Source organism: Hemiscyllium ocellatum, chromosome 17 (genome assembly GCF_020745735.1).
Source record: "Hemiscyllium ocellatum isolate sHemOce1 chromosome 17, sHemOce1.pat.X.cur, whole genome shotgun sequence".
NCBI classification, from domain to species: Eukaryota; Metazoa; Chordata; class Chondrichthyes; order Orectolobiformes; family Hemiscylliidae; genus Hemiscyllium; species Hemiscyllium ocellatum.
The window spans coordinates 56,271,908-56,294,901 of NC_083417.1; the positions used below are offsets into that span (position 1 = coordinate 56,271,908).

General features: G+C 41.6%; 2 protein-coding genes across 2 annotated transcripts in view; one reads left to right on the plus strand and one right to left on the minus strand.

Moving 5' to 3' along the window:
* Window positions 1-4,985, plus strand: part of psme3ip1 (proteasome activator subunit 3 interacting protein 1) — a 97,573-nt gene extending 92,588 nt beyond the window's left edge. The window contains exon 7 of the mRNA XM_060837771.1: window positions 4,329-4,985. Within this exon, the coding sequence (XP_060693754.1) occupies window positions 4,329-4,552 (224 nt within the window). The 3' untranslated portion in view covers window positions 4,553-4,985. The remainder of the gene's footprint in view (window positions 1-4,328) is intronic.
* Window positions 4,986-11,253: 6,268 nt separating this feature from the next.
* The window catches only part of cpne2 (copine II), a 261,372-nt gene continuing 249,631 nt past the window's right edge, over window positions 11,254-22,994 (minus strand). The window contains exon 16 of the mRNA XM_060837772.1: window positions 11,254-11,750. Coding sequence (XP_060693755.1) covers window positions 11,643-11,750 — 108 coding nt within the window. The 3' untranslated portion in view covers window positions 11,254-11,642. The remainder of the gene's footprint in view (window positions 11,751-22,994) is intronic.

Sequence of the window (22,994 nt, forward strand, 5' to 3'; positions counted from 1 at the left end):
TTCTAAAAATATAAATGGAATACGCTAGAATATTCAACTGTATTTCTTCAAAATGTAGTGATTCATAGCGTGACAGCCAATGTGCACTTGTACTGGGGCAAAGGCCCCAGTAGAAAAGACTAGCTAATCGGTTTACATGACACTGGGGATATAATTGTTGGCCAGGGCAGAGTAGAATTCCACTTCTTCAATGTCTCAATGACTTGTTGACTTCGATTATGTTTGAGCATGGGTCCAGGAACCTTTGACTCTCTCTCATCATGTAGTCAGTTTAGTCCAACAAGCCCGCTTCTTTTCATCAATCAGTGAAATTGGTTATTCTGGATTTTGTGTATTACAACATATCCATAATATATAATGAAATCTCTACTGATAGATGCTTTTTACTTTAAGTTAAACCTTTGCAAATATTGCTTTGTAAATGTGATAGTGCATCAGCGTTGCATCCTTTGACACTGTTTGGCAAGTACAGGCTTTGGATTGGCTGTTGGATCATGATCAATATTATGAACTGTAGATGGAGAAAACCGAAGTCAAACAAAGTATACCAAGCAAGTATTCTGTTGTAGAAGTTTCGTAAGCATTGGAGATTAATAATCAACTTGTCAGTCCTGCACGGAGTAAACCTTTCAGTCATAACAAGCTGATCATCTCATCTTCATTCCCAGTCCACATAAATAGCTTACTATCAGTGACAAAATGTCAACCACTAAAATAGCTGGCTAGCTGGAATATGTATTTTTGGGAAATTTTTCACTTTGCAGGAACTCTCTCAGCTCCAATGGTGGAAATGTTCTTGAGTTATTTGGGTTCTGTTCCATGAAGGCTGACACTGTGGGAAGAGGCTTTCTTGTGAGGAGGTGGAATTATTAGATGGGAAATGACCCTGTTACATGGGAACAGGGGGAAAATGAGCTGGAGCCATTTGACTCCTCAAGTCTGCTCTGCTATTCAATTAGATCATGGCAGGTCTCTCTCCATGCCATTTTTCCTGCATTATTCCCATCTCTTTTGATATCTTGGAGATCTATCAAATTTTGCCTTGAATATATTCCCTTGTTGAAAATTACACATTCAATATCTACAGACTGGAAATTGGGGCAACTCTAAAAATAAAGTTTCAAAAATAAAAGACTTCAGACTGAAGAAACCTAGGAAAGTGGGAAGAAAGGAAGGTTCTGTTGCCCTATTTTTCTCTGTCCCTTGACCAATAGGTAGGATGCTGCACTTAAAATATAGGTGACGGGTGAATCCATCTGCTTAATCTCTAAGTCACTACAAAGATTCACACACAGGAATTTTCAGTCAGAGAGAAGTTATCCTCTGTTAGTTTGATGAACATATAAATTGGGAGCAGAAGTTGGTGATTCAGCCCATCATGCTTGCTCCCACCATTCATGGCTATCAATGCATACTTTGAATGGCAGATTCCAACCTACCCCCGATAATCTTTGATTCCTTTGTCTAACAAGAACCTGCCTAAAAAAATATTCAATGACGTCACCTCCACCATCTTCTCTGGCCAAGTGTTATAAAGTCATACAACTTTCTGAGGGAAGAATATTCTCTTCATCTTTAAGAGTAATCCCTAATTTTTAAATAGTGCCCTCCAGTTCTGGACTCACCCAGAAGAGTAAACATACTTTTCCTTGCGCACCTTATCAAGTAGGTCTTATCTACTTCAATTAAATCACCCCTCACCCATCTAATATAATGAAAACAAGCCTGGCCTGTCCAATGTTTCAACATATGACAACCTGCACATGCCAGGTATCAATCCAGTAAATCTCCTCTGAATTACCACCAGTATGTTTATATTCTTCTTTAAATAAAATGATCAAAACTGCAATCGGTATATGAGATGCTGTCTTTCCAATGCCCTGTAAAATTAAATCTTTCCTGTTCAATTCCTCTCATAATAAAGGGCAGCATCCCATTGGTCTTCCTGATCACAGGTTGTACCTGCATACTAACTTGTTGTCACTCATGCACTAGAATGCCCGGATCCCTAGGCACTTTAGAATTCAGTAGTTACTTCCCATTTGCTTATTCTTCCTGCCAAAGCTAACGTCATGTTTTCCCACATTATATGCTATCTGCCAAACTTCTGCACTTTAAGTACTTATATCTGTTTGCATCTTCCTTATGCCCTTCTACACAACATTCTTTCCAACTTAGCTTTGTGTCATCTGCAAATTTAGCTACCATGCCTTTGATCCCCTCGTCTAAATCATTGAGAGAAATTGTAAAAGGCTGCGGGTCCAGCAAAGATATCTTTCATCACATCCTGCCAATCGGAAAAATACACATTTGTGCATACTCTGTTTTCTGCTAGCCAGCCTACCTTTTGGCAAGCCTAAATATTGTCACCCTCTACGCCATGAACCACTACCTTGTGTGATTAACTTTGATGTGGAAAGGATTCCTGATGAAGGGCTTTTGCTTGAAGCATCGATTTTTCTGCTTCTCGGATGCTGCCTGACCTGCTGTGCTTTTCCAGCACCACACTCTTGACTTTGATGTGGAAACCCTTGTCAGTTTATTCTGAAAATGCAAGTACAGTACATCTACATGCTCACCCTGTTTTTTTCCCAGTCACAGGCCGGTTCTCACCTGTGCTTGTGGCTGAAAGGTCAGAGAGAAACCACCTGTAATTGGAGCCTTAGATATGCTGGCAGTAAGGGGGTTGCTGAAAGCTGGGAGCAGGAGTCTTAAGGCTGAGAAGCTGAGGCAGAGGGCGGGAGGCTGGAGTGGCCACTCTTTTGTTGAGATTGGAGTGCTGAGAGCATCCTTTTTGTTGGACTGACTATCTGCTCGGCTGATGCGGAGGAGACAAAGATGCTGGACAGAGAGAATTGGATGTACAAGGCCCATTGTACAATGATGAATAAATTAGGATACCTGTGGGTATCATTGTTGATGGCCCTGGGCCATTTAAGAAGTAAGTAAAATCTCTGTCACTCCCCAGTGTTCTCCTTTATGTGCGTTCTTGGGTAGGTTCCTTTGGCTACTTAACCAACTATCAATGTTATTTTTAGATAAGTTAACGTAGTCAGTTTTTTGATATCCCATGAGCTACCTCCTTCATGTTTACGCCTTTCCAGTAGGTGATTTCATGAAAATCAGGATTGGGTGTGTTTTTTTAAACCCCTTTATGTCTGTCCCTCAGCCTGTGTGGACCTGTCAGATGGGCTTTTTGGTCTCTGACTGTCTGCCTTCCAGTGGGATAGTATCTTGTCTTTGCTTGCCCGGACGAGGATGCCAGGGAAGGATACAGGGAAGATGGGTGGGGAGGCGAGATGCAGGAGGCTGCAAAGTGGGTGAACAGAAACTCCCAGAAGATGGGAGGGTAAGGAGGCAACAAAAGGCTAGGACGGTGAGTGAATGTGCAAGGGTATAGGTGGGAAAGGGAGGAGTAGAAGGAGGTGGTTTGGTGAGGGCATCTGCAAGGTCAGTGAACAGACAGGGTGGTTGCAAAGTTTTAAACCTAACTAAAAAGGAAAATTCTGTAAAATAGGAACTAGGAAATCTTGAAATCACTGGTGTAATGAATTATTTTGCAAATGATTTATTTGTGCCCTGGTGGGATGCACGCTAGAAAAGGTTTGGAAGAGTCGTTCACATACTTGGGCTAAGTTCTGTCAAAGCAGAAGAGATCTTGCATGTGGGTGGTATTGTTGATGAAGTTAGTTCCTTGTACGTCTGCCAAGGATGCCTGAATAGTGAGGAAGGAGCTCATGCTGTGGGAAAGAAATCACTGTTTGAAGTATTATTAGATGTTGTGTGAGTCGCCTTCTTTGAGTTACTTAAGCTTTTCATTAGCTGCTACACCACAGGGCTTAATGTTAGGATCAAAATATCTTTGTGTCAATAGCTTTTGCAATGCGCTTGAATTTTACAAATTAATTTTAAAAACAATCCCCATCAAAATCCCATAGTTGTCAGTAGATGGATATTTGAGAATATGATGTCTAATTTCTAATACCATGTTAGATCCCAGTAGTATTAAAAGTTATTTGCATCATTGTGAGATTGATGTGTAACTACTTTTCTGTGGATATTGGAAAAAGTTAAACTGTAGTTACGCTGTACTGTATATATTATTTTACCTAGGCAATTCTGATCTCTGCTGTTTATATATTTTTTTCTTTCCAATCCCCAGGTTATTTTTTTTATTATTCCCCGCCAAACAATGGTAGTGCTTATTTTCCCCAGCACCCATGTTGTATGTGCAGGTGTGAGACACAGTGAAAAACAACAAGTGCATCGATCTTTATTCATTTTTAGGCTGTACTGTGTTGTGTCACTTAATTTGATTCTTCTTACAGATGATGACCCCTGCAGTCAACCAGAGTCTGATTTCTTAACTGGCACAGCAATCCAGCATCCTTCAGCAAGTGTGTGTGTTGGAATTCTCCCAGGCCTTGGGGCTTACTCAGGGAGCAGTGACTCAGATGCAGAGTCCAGCTCAGACAGTGACATTATCATCAACACTGGAGGTCGAATCATCTCTTCAGTCTTTCGTTCCCACCATTTTCCCGAAAGCCCGTGAAGTGAAATATTCAAGATGTTGTTTTGTTTGTGTAAGGGTGCTTTGTAACAGCAAGTTCCTGCATAAAATGGTAAAGAAAAGGTTTGTTTTTGGCTTCTTCACCTCTGACAACCATGTGCGAATACAAAATTTCGAATCCTGATTCAAACTCTGATTAGATATAGCAGCAGTTTACTGTGTAGAGGTGAATGCCTTTGGACTTGAATCTAAGGGCGAGATACATTGTTGAATATTGTCAACATTTTAAGTGTAAATAATCCTTTTTACACTCGCATGCTGAAATAATGCAGCTACTTATAAGTTAAGACGATAGAAATGGTAGCCATACTTTGGCTGGTAATGTACAGTGATGAATAAATTAGGATACCTGTGGGTATCATTGTTGATGGCCCTGGCCATTTAAGAAGTAAATAAAATCTCTGTCGCTCCCCAATGTTCTCCTTCGTGTGCTTTCTTGGGTAGGTTCCTTTGGCTACTTAACCAACTAGCATCTTTATTTTTAGATAAGTTAATGTAGTCAGGTTTTTTGATATCGCACGAGCTACCTCCTCCGTGTTTAGGCCTTTCCAGTAGGTGATGTCATGAAAATCAGGATTGGGTGTGTTTTTTTTAATCCCTTTATGTCTGTCCCTCAGCCTGTGTGGACCTGTCAGATGGGCTTTTTGGTCTCTGACTACCTGCCTTCCAGTGGGATAGTATCTTGTCTTTGCTTGCCTTACAGTCACTGCAGACAGCTATCTTCATGGTGAAATGTCAAGTTGAACTTGCTCATAAGTAATTTGCTTCAACATCTCAGTGCTGCAGATCACTAACAATTTGCATGTTCACATGAAGTGTTCATTACAGTTAGTCAGAAACCTCAAAGAAAGAAAAAGGCAAAAATAGATTAGCAGTAATAAAGAAAGGTTTCTATTTTTAAAGTGCCTTGCACACCTCTTAGTACAGCTCACTGTGTCACAGCCAAGTGTATTCAGTGTTGTTTTGCAACAAGATGTGTCAGCACTTTGCACAAAGCAAGTTCTCACAAAGCAAAATGAGATAAATGTAAAGTGAATCTGTTTTGAGTGTTTGTGTTTGAGAGTTAAATTTGGCAAGGACACTAGGTGAAGTCTGATCTACTCCTGTAAAAGTCGTCTTGTTTTAATCAATGTTATGAATCCTGGAAAACTGAAATTGTAAAAACATCCTGGAAATACTCAGTAGGTCAGGTAACATCTGTGAAGAGAAACAGAATTTACGTTTCAAGTTGATCATGACCTTTCATTCTCACAATTTCCAATGAAACATTTTTTTAACCCTCATTGAAGTTGGCAGAATGGTGCTTTGATTAATCAGAAAGATAGCTTTTTCACCAAAGTTGGATTCCCTCTATTGTGCTGAAGTATCGACTCCAGTTCTTTAACCCATGATTTTCTCGGTGTGAGAGTGCTTCCCCTAAGCAAAGCTAATGCCCTAATTATATCATGGATGTGCTTTAAGTACTTTGGTGGCTTTGTGGACCTGACTTTATATCTTCCCCATGTTGGGATCAAACATGTGAAAATTGCTGCCTTGTAACTCTGTTATTCACAAAAGTGGCAATACAGATGAATAGCTGGTGGCTGAATACTATTTACATATGATGCTTCACCCCAGAAAGGACAAAACTACCTTTTTTTGTTGTATAGATTTGATATCTGTCCCAGTATGAGATGAATGCTTGCTACTACTCTACTACAGATATGGATTAATTATAAACTGTCATGTTCTTGACCTCCTGAATTTTGTTTTCAATAGTTTAGAGCTTTAGGTGGTAATGCACAATCATTCGCATTGTTCACCTTGGAACTTTAACACTCACGTTAAAATTGGCTTTCAAAAATGTTAAATGACATTTCCCCATGTGATTTTTAAAACATAATTTTTTAAAGATAAACATTTGTTTGACCTCCGCGCAAATCACATCTGTTTTTCACCCTAACATAATTAATTGAATATCTAAGTTGAAAACAAAAGAGAGAAAAGGTAATAAAAACTTATATAAAAGTGGCATTTTTTTAAAAAATGGTGTTTTAAATTTTTTTGGGAAAGAAGATTCTAAATTATGAATAAAATACTGCATGATGAAGTCCATCAGGCCTGTTTTTTTTTAAACTGGCAAGCAAATATGTTCCTTTTTGTTCGATTTGTATGTGACGTGACATACCACTTGTTGGCCATATTAAGACTTTCCTCTATTCCATCGGTGTTACTGCCACAGGGCCACAGCACACAGATTCTGGTCTCCCCTCTTTATCACTAGTGAGAACATTCCCTCTGTTTACTGTTTACCATCACAATTGCAAATATGTTTTGAAAATGCGGACTGTATTCTCACAATGATTTTTTGATCTATTGACTTGTCATTGGTAAGCAAGCGTTTGAAGGAAGAAAATTGGAGGTTTTGTCCAATAAAGCGGCTCCTGCACATAATCTAAGAAGTTGACTATAAGGCAGCAATTGCATAAGTCCTCTCCTCCTCCTCCTCCTCCTCTCCCCCCCCCCCCCCCCCCCCCAGTAGACTGTAGACATAATTTACATCAGCTAATTTGTACGACATTAACCTTTTCAGTCTTCACTTGTGACTATAATTATTTATTTATTTGGAGAAAATGACTTTACCACATTTTCTTTCCAGTGAATCAGTTAGAAACTTGCAACATATGCAGTTTTGTAGTATATTTAAAAAGAACTTACTGTTGCTTTTTACTTTTGGGAATCGCAATTCTTTAAGTATGAGGTGTGTATTAATTTCCTGTGCCCCTCTTGCCTGTCACAGCAGCTACGTAGATATTTACTTGGATAATGTCGCTTAGTGGGCTTACATCGTACTATATGCTACCGAGCTATATAGCTCTCATTTCTCTGAACATCATCAATTCATGAAAGATTTCCATTTGAAATTAATCTTGTAATTGCATGACCTTTTCTCAGCCTTCCTTTTTGCTGACAATCATTATTATTATCAGCAAGTCCATATTTGCAGAGTCTGCTGCAGAGATTTAAATCATTTTGTTTTTATAAAAAATCATCTAATTTTTATTTTAATTTAGGGCAGAGAGTCTACTATTGTCCGTGTATTCGGTGAAATCTGAGAGAAGCAATGGTACAGTAGGTATAGTTACTGGGCCAGTTATTCAGAGTAGTTAAGCAACACCATTACTGACTGAGTTGGAGGAGAAAGTGAGGTCTGCAGATGCTGGAGATCACAGCTGAAAATGTGTTGCTGGAAAAGCGCAGCAGGTCAGGCAGCATCCAAGGAACAGGAGATTCGACGTTTCGGGCATAAGCCCTTCTTCAGGAATCGTACTGGTTGTCCTGGTTGGGTCCAAATTTTGTTGGTCGGAATGTAGTCCGGAGTCCGTGCGGGATTAATCGGCTCCGTACACAGGTGCTGAGGAAGGAGATGTGGCTGTGGTAGCGAATCTGTTTGAGAACGTGGCTGAAGAGCTTCTGTGCAGAGGAGATGACCTGGGGTGTGCAGTGAGAGAGGGACTCACCGAAGTCCTTGTAGAGGGAGGAAGAGAGCTTCTTCAAGGAAGGCATCCTTGCAAGAGGATTCGCAGTAAATTAAAATCTTCGAGGAGAAAGTGAGGTCTGCAGATGCTGGAGATCAGAGCTGAAAATGTGTTGCTGGAAAAGCGCAGCAGGTCAGGCAGCATCCAAGGAACAGGAGATTCGACATTTTGGGCTTAAGCCCTTCTTCAGGAATCCTGAAGAAGGGCTTATGCCCGAAACGTCGAATCTACTGACTGAGTTGGTCAAGTCCCCAAGGACATTGCTGCTGGACTTAGTCTGTGGCAGGTGGTGAGGAAACCAGCAACAAAAAAACTTGATCTCATCCTCATCAGTGTGCCTGCCACAGGTACATCTTTCCATGGCAGCATTGGCAAGAGTAACAGTCAGACAGGATTTGTGGAGAGAAAGTACTGTCTTCCCTTTGACAATAGCCCCTGTTATGCAGTATCTCCCTAACACTGTGTTAAACGGGAAGACGATAAACAAGTGTGGCAATGCATGACTTGGCATTCATGAGGTGCTATGGGCATTCATCAGCAACAACAGAGTCAAAGTCCAACACAACCTGCAACCTCATCGCTTGGCATATCCTACCACCACCTCCCCTCCCCTCAACACCCGACTCTGCCATCAAGCCAGGGAATCAATACTGCTTCAATGAAGAGTGCAAGAATGTATGTCAGGAGGAGCACCAGGTATACCTAAAAATGAGGTGTCAACCTGTTAAAACCATAAGACTACACGTGCTTCAAACAGGATAAGTAGCAAATGAGCTACAGAGCTATGCAATTTGACAACCAATGGATTACATCTAAGCTCTACAGTCCTTCCGAATCCAATAGTGAATGGCAGTGGACAATTACACCACTCACTGGAGGAGGAGATTCCACAAACATCCCTATCGTTAACATATCAGTGTAAAAGATGAAGCCAAAGTGTTTGCAACAATTCTCATCCAGCAACAATACTGATCCATCTCAAAATCCTCCAAATCTCCTTACAGATTCTAGTCTTCAGCCAATTCGATTCACTCCATGTGAATGGCTGGAGGTAACTGAACTGAAGACTTGTGCTTTAGAACTTGTCATACCCCTAGCCGAGCTGTTCCAGTGAGCTGCAATACTTGCATCTACTTGACAATATGGAAAATTGCGCAGTTTCGTACTTTATGTAAGAATCAGAAGAAACACAACCCAGCCAATTGTTAACCCATGAGTCTGCTCTTGATCATTGTCCTGGGGATTACCATTGAGCAGAAACCAAACTGGACTAGCCATGTAAGTACCATAGCTCCAAGAACAGGTCAGGTATACAGAATCCTGCAGCACGTAACACACCTTCTGACCTACCAAAGTCTGTACACCATCTTTGAGGCACAAGTCAGACTGTAATGGAATGCTCCCCCTACCTGGATGGGTGCAGATCCAACAACACTCGAGAAGCTTGATATTATCCAGTACAAACGATCTCACGTGATTAACAGTAGCGTTAGTGAGTATCATCTACAATTACACTTCAGAAATACACCAATGTTCCTAAGGCAGCATCTTCCAAACGCATGACCACTACTATCTAGAAGCTCAAGGACAGAAGATAACCACCCCATGCAAGATCCCCTCCAATCCATACAACATTCTTACATGGAAATATATCATCATTCCTTTATTGTCGCTGGGTCAAAACTTGGAATTCCTGTCCTAATGGCTTTGTGTGTGAACCCAGAGCAGGTGGACTGCAGTGGTTCAAGAAGACAGCTCAGCACCACCTTCTCAAGGGGAACAAGGGACAGGCAAAATCTGCTGGCCTGTTAGTGATGCCCTATCCCAGCAATGAATAAAAACAATTAGTATTCTCTCAAGTCAGTATATTCCATTTGAAATCAATTAAATTTAATGACGGGAAGTTAAGATAATTGGGAAGTATCAAATTTGATTAACTATCTAACACATTATTAATACAGCGGAAGGATACCCAGTACAGTGATACTATACAGCCTGGAACTATGGAGAGTTTTTTTTGATGTTCACACTCCACGTCCTGTCTAATCACACTAACTCTCCTGCTGCAGGGATGAAACACTGCAGTCGTAGCACATTCAACCTTGGCTGGGAAATCGAATGAGCCAGAGCTGGCTTGATCCATGAATCTACATGAGTGCTTTCTCTTTTTGTATTCCACCAATTCTTTTGGATATTTCTTAACCAGCCTATTTGGAGATGTTATTACATGCCTCTGGAGTAGGTGAGACCTAAATCAGGGCCTCTTGGCTCAAAGGAGGGGACACTACCACAGCACCACAAGAGCCCTTGAGCTATATGGATTTAATTTCGAATCAGCTGAAAATGTGTTGCTGGTCAAAGCACAGCAGGCCAGGCAGCATCTCAGGAATAGAGAATTCGACGTTTCGAGCATAAGCCCTTCATCAGGAATGAGAGAGAGTAACCAAGCAGGCTAAGATAAAAGGTAGTGATTAATTTTGAATCAATCTATTCAGAGATGTTATTACACACCTCTGCAGCAGGTGAGACCTGAACCTAGGCCTCCTGGTTCAAAGATAGGGACACCATCACTGGTCCACAAGTACCCTTAAAAAGCAGGACAAATCCAATTGATTGCCATGACTTGAACCTGGGTCTGTTAGCTTATAGGTGGGGATGCTACGACTGTGCCAGAAAAGCAGTCAAGCTGTTTGGAGAGTAACTAGAGTAAGCAGTTGTTTAGAGCCTGACCAATAGGGTAATTCTCCAGTGGCCATTTGCTAACCTTAGCTTTATTCAAGCCTTTGTTAGATGATGAAAGCATGACAATTGCAGACCTTTTATTCTGCATGGTTCAGTTATCATTATGTGCTTTGCATCACTCCCCTGTTTGTGTCTTATGAATCTTCTTTATTTGAGCTTTCATTCCTGGTAGATTGATTATTTCCTCTTGTCACCCTTAGTGCTGAAGTAGTGATGAACTAATGCCAATCTCCTAGAAAAGCAATCTTCTTAAGTTAGCTATTAAGGCCACTTCAACCGTAATGAAAAGTACTTCCAAAGAAATGTCAAAGCCGAAACTTCTGGTAAATTCAACTTAATTTACTGAAACGTTGCAACTGTAAGTATTACAGGTAAATAGTGTAAAATATCCAAACATAGTAGTTTGACAAAAAAACAGTTTATTTTAATCATACAGATAACATTGACACAAAATGAGACTCATTACTTTCAGTTCTGTCTTTCCTTTACGTCAATAATGTTGTTTTCAAACTGTTAAAATAATTAAAAAACTTGGATACATAACACCCAATATTACAAAGGTACATTCAATACTTTAACAGTGGTAACAAGGAAAGTTGTTGACCACTTTTAGTGTTAATTCTTATACTTGTACAAAGCACCAGATTCTCCTTACAAACAAATTAAGACTTCAGTATTGGAAATTTCCGTTTGTAACAATGAAAACATTACAAATGTGCTGCAAAACATGCAAAGATTTAGTCTGTAAACGTTTTCAGAGGACATGGTGGGGAATTTGGTATCATGCAGGTCCAAAGAGTGATGGTTTGGTGTTAGGCTGGATCAGAATTGACGGGCGGTAGGTTTCTTTGCTTGAAGTATTGAACAACTTGCTGGGGTAGTTCTGCCAGGACAGATTTGGCCAATGTTTCTTTAGGAGCCTGAACAACATAAAACAAAATGAAAGGTTTCAGTGTTAATTCATACAAGGCTCAGTGGCATGATTTTTGCTCAGAAAAAGAATTTGCAGAATCTTAAGTGAATTAAATCTGATCAAATTCCTAGGACCTGATGACCTATACCCCTAGAGTTCTAGAAGTGATACTCACAGAGGTAGTAGATACACTGGTTATGAGTTTCCAAAATTCTCCACATTCTAGAATGGTCTCAATGGATTGAAAATTAGTAGAGGTAACATTGCTATTCAAAAAAAGGAGAAGGAGGAACTACAGGCCAATTAGCCTGATATCAGAGGTTAGGACAATGCTGGAATCTATTAGGGTGGCACGGTGGCTCAGTTGTTAGCACTGCTGCCTCATAGTGCCAGCAACCCAGATTCAATTTCACCCTCGGGTGACCGTGTGGAGTTGGCACATTCTCCCAGTGTCTGTGTGGAATTCCTCTGGGTGCTCCGCTTTCCTCCCACAGTCCAAAGATGTGCAGGTTAGATGAATTGGCCATGCTAAATTGCCCATAGTGTTCAGGGGATACTGTTTGGACATTCAGTGTGGACCTGTTGGGGCAAATAGCCTGTTCCACATTGTAAGGATTCTATTCTATGAAATATTACTAATGAACTCTTAACAATTCACGTAGAAAGCCATAAGATGATTTAACAGTGTCAGCATAAGTATGTGGAAGGGAAATCATGTTCGACAAATGTATTGAGGTTTTTGAGAATGCAACTGAAAAGATAGATAAAGGGGAACCAGTCGATATATTTGGATTTCCAAAAGGCATTCATTCAGCAAGGTGCCATACAAAGTAAGGGCTAATGGAGATGACATTAATATAGTAGCATGGATAGAGGATTGGTTAACGGAAGAATCAGAGAGTAGAAATAGAGTAACATTTTCAAGTCTACAAGTTGTGATTAGTGGTGTGCCACAAGGATTGGTGCTAGAGACTTTAGCCATTTATAAACCAAACTTTAAAGGGTTCAGAAAAGATTTGCAATATTTTGCTAGGGTTGGAGGGTTTGAGCTATAGGGAGAGGCTGAATAGGCTAGGGCTGTTTTTCCTTGAGCGTCGGAGGCTGAGGGTTGATGTTATAGAAAAATTCATGAAATCATAAGGGCATGTTTAGGGTAAATAGTCAAGATCTTTCACCAGGGTAGGGGAGTATAAAACTAGAAGGTTTAAGATGAAAGGAGAAAGATTTAAAAGGGACCTAAGGGGTAACTTTTTCATGCAGAAGGTGGTGCTTGCATGGAATAAGCTTCCAGACGAAGTTGAGGAGGCTGGTACAATTACAACATTTAAAAGGCATTTCGATGGATACATGAATAGGAAGGGTTTAGAAGGATATGGGCCAAATGCTGGCAAATGGGACTAGATTTATATAGAATATCTGGTCAGCATGGACGAGTTACACTGACGTGTCTGTTTCCATACTGTACAACTCTAGGACTTCAGTGAATAGAGAGTATTGTATCTAAGTTTGCTGATGAAACGAATCTGGGTGGGAACATAAACAGTGGGGAGGACCCAAAAGCTTGCAGAGATATAGACAGGTGGTAGACAGATTATTATGGGGAGAAATGTAGGGTTATTCACTTTGATAATGGATTGGAAAAGAAAACAAAAGCATTTTAAAAGGCTTTGGAGCAGGAAAACATTAATGTTCAGAGTCACTGGGGTGTATTCTAAAAAGTTGGAAAGTAAGTACAACAATTGGGAAGCTTTTATGATAGCTTTTATTACAAGGAGAATAAAGCAGAAGAATAAGGATGTCCTGCTACAGTTGTACAGGGCTTCAGGAAGACCTCATCTTGGAGTACTGTGCAAAGTTGTCTCCATATTTAAGGAAGAACAACATTGGAAGTGAGGTTGAGATTGACTGGTTGGGGAACCTGGAAAACCTGATCAGTTTGAACTGAAATGAGGAGAACTGTGGAATAGATTTCAGGCTGAGGTAGACAGACCTTTAGTCTCTCAGGGATTCAAGGAATATGGTGGGTAGAACTGAGGCAGAAGACTAGCTATGATCTTATTGAAACACAGACCAAACTGACAGGCTCTGGGGTCTACTTTTGTTTTCAATCCTTATGTTTAATCCAAGTCAGACAGCCTCAATGAGTAAAGAATCCTTGACTTGCCTTGCATCAGGCATGAGTGCTCCATGAACATCTTGTAAGCTTGACATACCATACTTAACTAGGGTTTATTGAAACAAACAGCAAATGCTGGGAAGTGTTGATAAATTATATTTTAAAAAAAAGAGAAAAAAGGATTCAGTGAGTCAGGCCGCACCTGTGATGAGGAACGGAGTAAATCAGTTGAATTTTACAGCTACTGTCATCAAGGTGGTTTTGAACTGAGTCAGGAGCTTGGTCCATCTCGTTCCTGCCTAGCCCTAACTGTTCCCCATAATTCTGGGGATGAGTAAGTTGCCGACTAGGCCTCCCATCCCGGGGCCCAATGAATGCCTTATCTGACCAAGGACTTGGCAATCAAAGGACTCAGAGTCGAAGAGTGTGGTGCTGGAAAAACACAGCCAGTCAGGCAGCATCCGAGGAGCAGCGGAGTCGACACTTCGAGAATAAGATCATCAGGATTCCTGATGAAGAGCTTATGCTTGAAACATCAATGCTCCTGTTCCTCGGATGCTGCCTGACCTGCTATGCGTATCTAGCACCACACTCTTTGACTCTGATCTGCAGTCTTCACTTTCTCCTAATTAAAGGCCTCAATCACCTCCACTGACATAAAATGCTGAGCAGAGCTGGGCACTTCTGGTAGTGTCCCCATCTCTGAGTCAGAAGGTCTGGGTTACAATCCCACCTGCTCCAGAGCTGTGTAATAGTATCTCTGAGCAGGTTGACTAAAAATATCAAAAATATTGGGCAGTGGCAGTCAGACCATATTTAAAATGGGAAGAGTGATGGGGGTGCTCAATGTGCATTGTGCAAGTCCCCCCCTTCCTCAGTCCTGATCGCCTGCCCTCTGAAACCTATCCCCACCCACACCATCCCTCTTCTCTAGGTTACCCTCGTTCCTCCCTTTAAGGCTTTCCAATCTCTCCCCATCTACATGTCCTAGACCTACCTGCCACTTGCTAGTTTTCTGTGTGTGTCTCCTTGTAGTCCATGACATCCTCTACTCTGGGCTGCGTTGCTGCTGGAACAGCTAAAGCTGTTGGCCAATTAGATCAGTAAGCAACTCTAGAAGGTAGGGCTTGATGCCCGCTGAATGGCAGAAGGTGAGCCCTCAGCCTGTTTAGTCCAGCCCTACCCAGCATGGTTTTAACATGACAGGCTGTCTACCATAAAATGCATCCCAATGTCCTGTTCTCAGAACTCTTCTGCTGAAAGGTCATTCAGCCTGAAACATTAATTCTATTTCTCTCACAGGCACTGCCTGATAGGCTTGAGTTTGTTCTTTTGTTTTGGATTCCTGGTATTTTGCTTTTGTATTGGCAACATATAATGGTAAACGTCCCTCTGGTTGGAAGCAATTGTGTGGAAGTTACTGGAAATGATTAGACCCAGAGTGATTGAGCATTTAGAAAAATACAAGGTGAACAAAAACGTATTCGTGAACAGTAGGTCATGTCTGACTAAGTGAATTAGTCACCAGCATACTGTTCGGGCAAGTGTCTATTAACGTCTGTATGGACTTCCAAAGGCATTTATTAAGATTTTGCACAAGATTGTCCAAGATAAAAATGTGAGTGCATGAGTCAGTAATTGCTTTAGGGGTAGGAGACTGAGTAAGAATAAATATAACATCATCTGACTGGTGCAATTTGACAAGTGGCATTTGCTATCAATCTGTAATAAGACTTCAGCTTTTTAACTTGACTCAGTCTGATAAAGGAGTATAGAAAACCTGAAAGCTTCTTGTAAATGACTCTTCCTGATCTCCTGGGCTGAATTCATTGCCTACCAGTTTTCCTTTCAGCCTGATTTCTGCTGGTCCTCAACCAAACCATCGAAGGTCTATCTTCCAGACTCGATTCCCTGATGTACTCCTGACCTCATTCTGGTACATGCTACTCCCTCAGTTCTAACACTAAAACTTCCAGGAGATCAAAAGTGCAGATAATGGAGGGCACTGCTGTAGAGGGTCACACTGTATGGGTGCCTGAGTTGCTTCATTTGCAGTAACTCTTTGGCTGGTGCAAGAAACACTAAATGCAAAGTCGACTCAGAACTGGGAATTTTGCTCAGCTGCATGGCAAGTGAAGGGTTATCTGTTTATATTCAAAGCATTAGATGAATTTTATAATAATCTACTTTTCCTTGTAGCTGTCAGCAGTAAAGGAGAAGGCAATATTTGCCTGGTGACAGCGGATTAGCAGCTTAATATTGCTTCAGCTAATAATCAAGCTAATCCACCCGGAGGGGGGTCAAGTGGGTGGTTTATACAGCAGTGATTCTATTTAATGTAGCTATGAGAAATTATTATTACATCGAGCAATATGTATTGGAACATATTTCCAAGCTGAAATTCTTCTGAAATAGATCACTTGTGATGTGAATGGACATTGAAGGAGGTCATTGCCTTGATCTTGATCTATTGGGGTGATATTGAGAAAAGAAACCAAGCTAGGGCAGCTGGTAAATGCAGTGACTGTAGCATTGCCCCTCTTGTATGCCTCTGACCACAGGTTTACATGTGAGCAGTAACTGGTAACGTAACCTAGCAACGGTGCATGTAATGAGATTGAAGAGTCACTCAGTTGAAGAATGGTATGCACACACATCTTCTTAGGGATGTCATTTTTTTTTGGACAGTAATTCTGCTGCTGTGGTGGAATCCATTACATACCAATCCAAAGTCTTCTACTGAAAGCCAAGCTTACAGACAAGAGAGGTGATATATGAACGGGAGAATGATGTGGTTTGTGCACGGGAAATCTCTGATGGGTAATCAGTTAGAATGAACTAGGAAAAGAAAAACTCTCCAGGGTAGCTCATTCCATACACACACCACCTTTTGTGTGAAAACATTGCTCCTTAGGTCCCTTTTAAATCTTTCCCCTCTCACTCTAAACCTATGTCCTCTGGTTCTGGACTCCCCCACCCCAGGGAAGAGACTTTGTCTATTTAACCTATCCATGCCACTCATTATTATATAAACCCCTATAAGGTCACCCCATAGCCTCTCCATGCAGCTCAAACTCTCCAACCCTGGCAATTGGTACAATTACAACATTTGAAAGTCATCTAGATGGGTACATGAATAAGATGAGTTCAGAGGGATATGGGCTGGTTGCTGGCAGGTTAGACTAGATTGGGTTGGGATATCCGGTCGGCATGGACAAGTTGGACCGAAGGGTCTGTTTCTGTGCTGCACATCTCTATAACTCTATGACTCAAATACAGATATTTTTAATTCTACATGTTATGACATATCTCTAGAGAAAGTGGGACTGGAATACTGGCCTCAAATTCTGGCCCAGAGATAGGGGCACTACCACTAGAGTCCTCTTTTGACCACCTGTGATGGCTTTTAACTGTGGTAAAAACAATGACTGCAGATGCTGGAAACCACATTCTGGATTAGTGGTGCTGGAAGAGCACAGCAGTTCAGGCAGCATCCAAAGTGCAGCGAAATCGACGTTTCGGGCAAAAGCCCTTCATCAAGAAGCCTGATGAAGGGCTTTTGCCTGAAACATCGATTTCGCTGGCTTTTAGCTATGGCCACCTTTCACACTACAACCAGTTTCAAATTGGCATGTTACATTGTTTGAAGTGGAAATGAGATTTTAAATCGAGAGCATAATTTTTAGTGCATTTTGGGATATATCATGCTCGTGATGAGGTGAATCTGTAAAAAGAGATTGGCTATTGGCTGCAGGAGGATATTTGAGGTGGTCAGATTATAGGATGGTCCAATAAGGGAGGTATTCATCTAAAATCTGAAATTAAATTGCATGTAAGTATTCCAGCATTAACTACTCCCTCCCTCTTCTACCTTAATCTGTCTGTGGCCTTTCAATTAGTTGAGCATACCTTCACCCTGCAAGGCCTCTTCATTCTAGGAATCTGGGTGAAAGTACCTTTGTCCAGCTCCATCTCCAGTTTTGGCGAGAGTTTCACCTGCAATAGCTTCTCTTTCTGGTCCTGCCCAGTTATTTGTGAAGCTCCCCCCAAAAAGATTTACCTCTGGCCCTCACCTACTTCCTACTCCTTGACAACACCATCCGAAAGCACAAATTCAGGTTCCACGTGTATGCTGAACCCATCTACTACTCGATCAACACTGACTTTTCTCAACATCTCCACTGCCTCTGGTAATTATAATTTCACCCACTTTCTCTCTTCCCTATTTACAGGCTATACTGGACTGATTTTTGTATGCCCTACATGAAGAAATGAGTAAAATATTTATTCATTACTTCTGCCATTTCATTACTATCTACTGTTAACTCCCCAATTTCACTCTCTAAAGGACCATTGCTTACTTTACTTGCTCCTTTTTTCTTTAGATTCCTGCAGAACCTCTTGATATCTGCTTTACATTTCTAGCTGGCTTCCTCTCAAGCTGAAATTTATTAGTACCGATTAAGCTTTTAATTATTCTCTGCTGTTCTTTATAATCTGACCAGACCCCAGGCTCCTTAATTCTCTGCTGTGGAACTGAAGGATAGAGCAATTGTGACAGATTTTATGCTGGTGAAAAGTGGGGAGGAGCAAATGGAGCAAGAGGGAAGGTCGGGGACAGATTAGAGAGTTCTTAGCAGCTTAAAACTCATCATATTTCCACATCTCTTCACACTGTAAAAGAGTTGTATTGGGGTTGAAACATTAACACTGTCTCTCTCTCTCTTTCGCTCTCTGAGATCCTGCCAAGTCTACTGAGTTTGTTCAGCACTTTCTATTTTTATTTCCGATCTCCACGTGTGCAGTATTTTGTTTGTGCTCAAAAATCTCTTACTGAAAATAAAGTTGCTTAACATGATTAATTTCTATCTTCCTGACTGGTTATCTTCTTAGATAGCCAAACTTCAGCTGATGGAGTAGTTCTCCAAAAGCTTGTGATTTCAAATAAACCTGTTGGACTATAACCTGGTGTCATGTGACTTCTGACCTTGTCCATCCCAGTTCAACACAGGCACCTTCACATGATGGCTGCTCAAAGGATCTCCAAGAAGATTATGCATAGCAACACAAACACCACATTGCTGCAGAGATTAAAGAAAGCAGAGAACATCCTGAAAGGTCTACAGATCGCGAACTCATTCAAATCGACCTGCAACATGGACTAAGCTGATACACCCTGCCATTGCACTTCTCTCACACTCCTCAACCAGCTCCACAGCAGGCGTTGTAACCTTGAAATCGAGTATAGAGTCCATTTTCTCAGCTTGCGCTCAGGACACAGCAGACTAGCCATGAGTCACTGCCAAGCAGATGAGGCAGCAGAAGAATGCAGCCAACATGCAGACCAAAATCAGGAAACTGGAGAAATGTGGCATCACCACCAGCAGTAACCAAGCCTCCCTGGCACCATGGTTGAAACCGGTACCATCACAGAGAAGTCCATCGTCAACTTGTCTGACCACATCGTTCAACCGACCTCACCCAGCGAAGGGGCAGCGCTCCGAAAGCTTGTGATTGCAAATAAACCTGTTGGACTATAATCTAGTGTCATGTGACTTCTGAATTTGTTATATTCTTGACTACTGTCAAGCCCTTGTCTGATCATTTCCTTGTGCTGGTCAACAAGATGTCTTGTGCTTAGCCTCATTTCCATCCTTACTGACTGACATCGGACCTCAATGCCTCAGATCTGAAACTCCTGTTGATAAATTCCTTTATCTGTTCCCTTGAACGCTCCCTAGCTGTGCATTGAGCCACCTTGGCTCTATGCTCTGGAATGTCCTCCCTTAAAATTCCTCTGATTTTCCATCTCTTTTCAGATCCTCTTTCAAATCCATAAATTTTTTTTAGCTATTCCTGGTATCTGCTTTCATCTGGTTTCCATCTATTTCCTTAAGCCTCTGCATTACACCGTAGGCCTTTTTCATGTTAAAAACAATTAGCTGCTGTTCAACTACACCTTTTCACAATTTTATTAACATGGATAGAAATTTTGTCTATGAATTGTTCAGATTGTGACATATACATTGACCCTTATGGAATTCAGGACTCAATATTTCTTTGGAAGTCAAGCTGATTACAATTGCCAAATTTTACTTTGGACCAACTGTTTTTTTTAAGAGTAGGGTGTTCTTCTTTAAAAATAAAACTATTCTAAATGGGGTAGCATGGGAGCTCACAGTGCCAGGGACCTAAGTTCGATTCCTTCCTCAGGTGACTGTCTGTATAGAGTTTGCACATTCTCCCTGTGTCTGTGCGGGTTTCCTCTCATAGTCTAAAGAAAAGCAGGTTAGATGGATTGGCCATGCTAAATTGCCTGTACTATTCAGGATTATGGCAGGCTTGGTGATTTAACAATGGGGAATGTGGGGGTTGAGCCTGGGTGGGCTGCTCTTTAGAGAGTCAGTGTGGACCCTATGGGCCAAATGGCCTTCTTCCACACTGGAGGGATTCTATTCTACGATTCTTTAAAATGGATAGTTCCTCTTCTGTATTCAGTTTAGCTTTCATTGAGTATTATAGGTTTTACATCTGCTTTTCAAAACCAACTCAGTTAGAATTTCTTCTGCTGCTTCAAATTCCAGAATCATCAGAATGCGGCCCCAATGAGGACAGGATTATCACTGAAATAGGTTTGAGTCTTAATACCAGTCAAGTTTGAGCCCACACAAAAGCTGAAGTAATTTGCTTCAATATAGTTATTAAACCCTTTATCCAGTTTGACACCGGTTGAATTTTTTTTCATTCATGCTCCTCACAGTTGGTATCCCAACATTGGTGATAGAAATGTACAGCACGGTAACAGACCCTGCGGTCCAACCCGTCCATGCCAACCAGATATCCCAACCCAATCTAGTCCCACCTGCCAGCATTCGACCCATATCCCTCCAAACCCTCCCTATTCATATACCCATCCAGATGCCTTTTAATGTTGCAGTTGTACCAGCCTCCACCACTTCCTCTGGCAGCTCATTTCATACACACGTTCCAAATTCCGTTTCATCTCTTTTTTTAAATGGAGAAACTGAATGGAAAATGAAGACTGAGATCTTCTCATGTTCAGACCGTGTCTCTTAGCAGGAGAGTCACCAAAAGGGAAATCCACAGTCCACTAAGGTGAGAAATCTTGCCAGATCCTCTGGTAATCAAGCAGTTGATTGCCAGTGAGCTTTCAATAACTAGGAACTTGGATCAGGAAGTCCTGCCAGCCTCTGAACCTGGCAGTATCACAGCAGCGGCTGTAGGACCAACCTCTGAGACTCCCAGGATTGCTGATGGGAAGGGTAAATGGTGTTTGTGGGAGATTGGGTTACATCAAATAAGTGGAGCCACAGGACAAAAAAAAACTTCAACTTCAGTCCTGTAATCATGAAAAAATCATGAGTTTCTTTTTCACAAAAACAAGCACTGATTCCTAACACAATCTGCAATAAATGTCCAACTTGGGGAGTTGGGGTTAGGGGTGTGGTCATGGGGACAGGGAGGCAGGAATGGAGCTGGGAAGAAAGGTTACTTGTCACTTTCCAACCCCTGCTCTCTCTCCAGTCCCTCAGTCATGCCAAAATTGGTGCAGATTGAGGGATTTTCTCTAATTTTCTGCCCAGAACTCAATCAGGTCGAGAATAGGAAGGTGCGGTGTTCTGGTCTGCCACCATCTTACTTAATTAAACTGATTTCCCTCTGCCTCCAGCCCCCCAGAAGGTGTCTCCTAGTGTAGAACATAACAGGAAGAGGTGAATCATGCAGTACTGGTTAGGTAGATCATGATAGACAAGAGTCCTAATGCAAGACCATTCTAGGAGAGGTAGGTCTGCAGTTGTTCAGATGAAAGGTCACAGGCATGAAACATCAACTCTCTTCCTCTCTCCATAGATGCTGCCTTACCCAGCATGTATTTCCAGCATTCATCCATTTTTACACCTATAAACTTTGGCCTGCATGAGGTGAAGAAAAGCCAGATAAGAGATTTGTCACAGTGGGGGTTAGCTAGCAATTTATACTGAAAGTCCTGTGCATTCTCTTCCCCTTCACATTAATGATTTCACAAAGTTTTCACACAGTATCATGAATTCACAGCAGTAATCTGTCTGGAATTTATCACCAGTTAGTCATTTCCTCTTAGAAATTCTGTGAAGCCATGCACATTTCAAAACTGTACATTTCGATGCAATTCCAGGACTGGGGATCAAATTGCTTTGCGAGAAAGGAGCTCTAATTTATGTAGTTCCAGAACTGCACTAAGTGACAGGAATAATTCCCTCCCTAGCACTGATATATCTGCTTCAAGAAACAATACAAACAAAAAACAACAATCATTTAACTATGTTGATAGGTAGGAGACATGTATTGGGGGGAGTTAGCCAGGATTTCATGCAGGAACTCAGTTGTCTGGTGTCAGGAGATGATGCAATATGGCCTGACGGTAGCAGCTGCTTTGCTAGTTCAGAACAGGTTGACTGAGTGTGTCTGTGTGTGTTTGTGTGCGCGCATGTGCATTTGTGTGTGCATGCATGCGTGTGTGTTTATGGAAGTGTTTGTGGATGTGTGCGTGTGTATATGGGCACATGAGTGTGTGTGTGCTTGTAGAAGTGTGTGTTTGTGTGTGTGTGTGTTTCCCTCTAGTTTTGGCCTCCCCTACCATGGGGAAAGGCTAACTACCTTGTCTATGCCTCTCATGATTTTAAAGACCTGTATACACCTCTGTGTGGTACAGATCATAATGCAGTGAGTTCCTGCAGGCTGGGTTTCGCTTTTATAAACGTGGCAGCAGACCACATCATGCACCCTCCCCAGGCTCCACCTGACTGCCCCACCATCTCTGAGGGTCATTAAGAAAAAGACGCCAAATCACAGAGACCCTGGACCCATGAAAAGATGCTGAAGGAGGGTCATTGGAGACGAAACATTAAGTGTTTTCTCTCCACAGACGCTGCCAGACCTGCTGAGCTTCTCCAGAAATTTCTGTTCCAGTGACAGATGCTGGGTCGACGGTGCCAGGTTCATTGTTTGTACAAGGCGCAGAGGATTTCCTGTATTTAAAGAGCAGCAGCCGCACTCTCACAGTTGGCAGTGAAGGGAAGCCATGGCACAGTGCCATTGCTGGTGCACAGTTCACCAGCTAATTCATTCAAATAG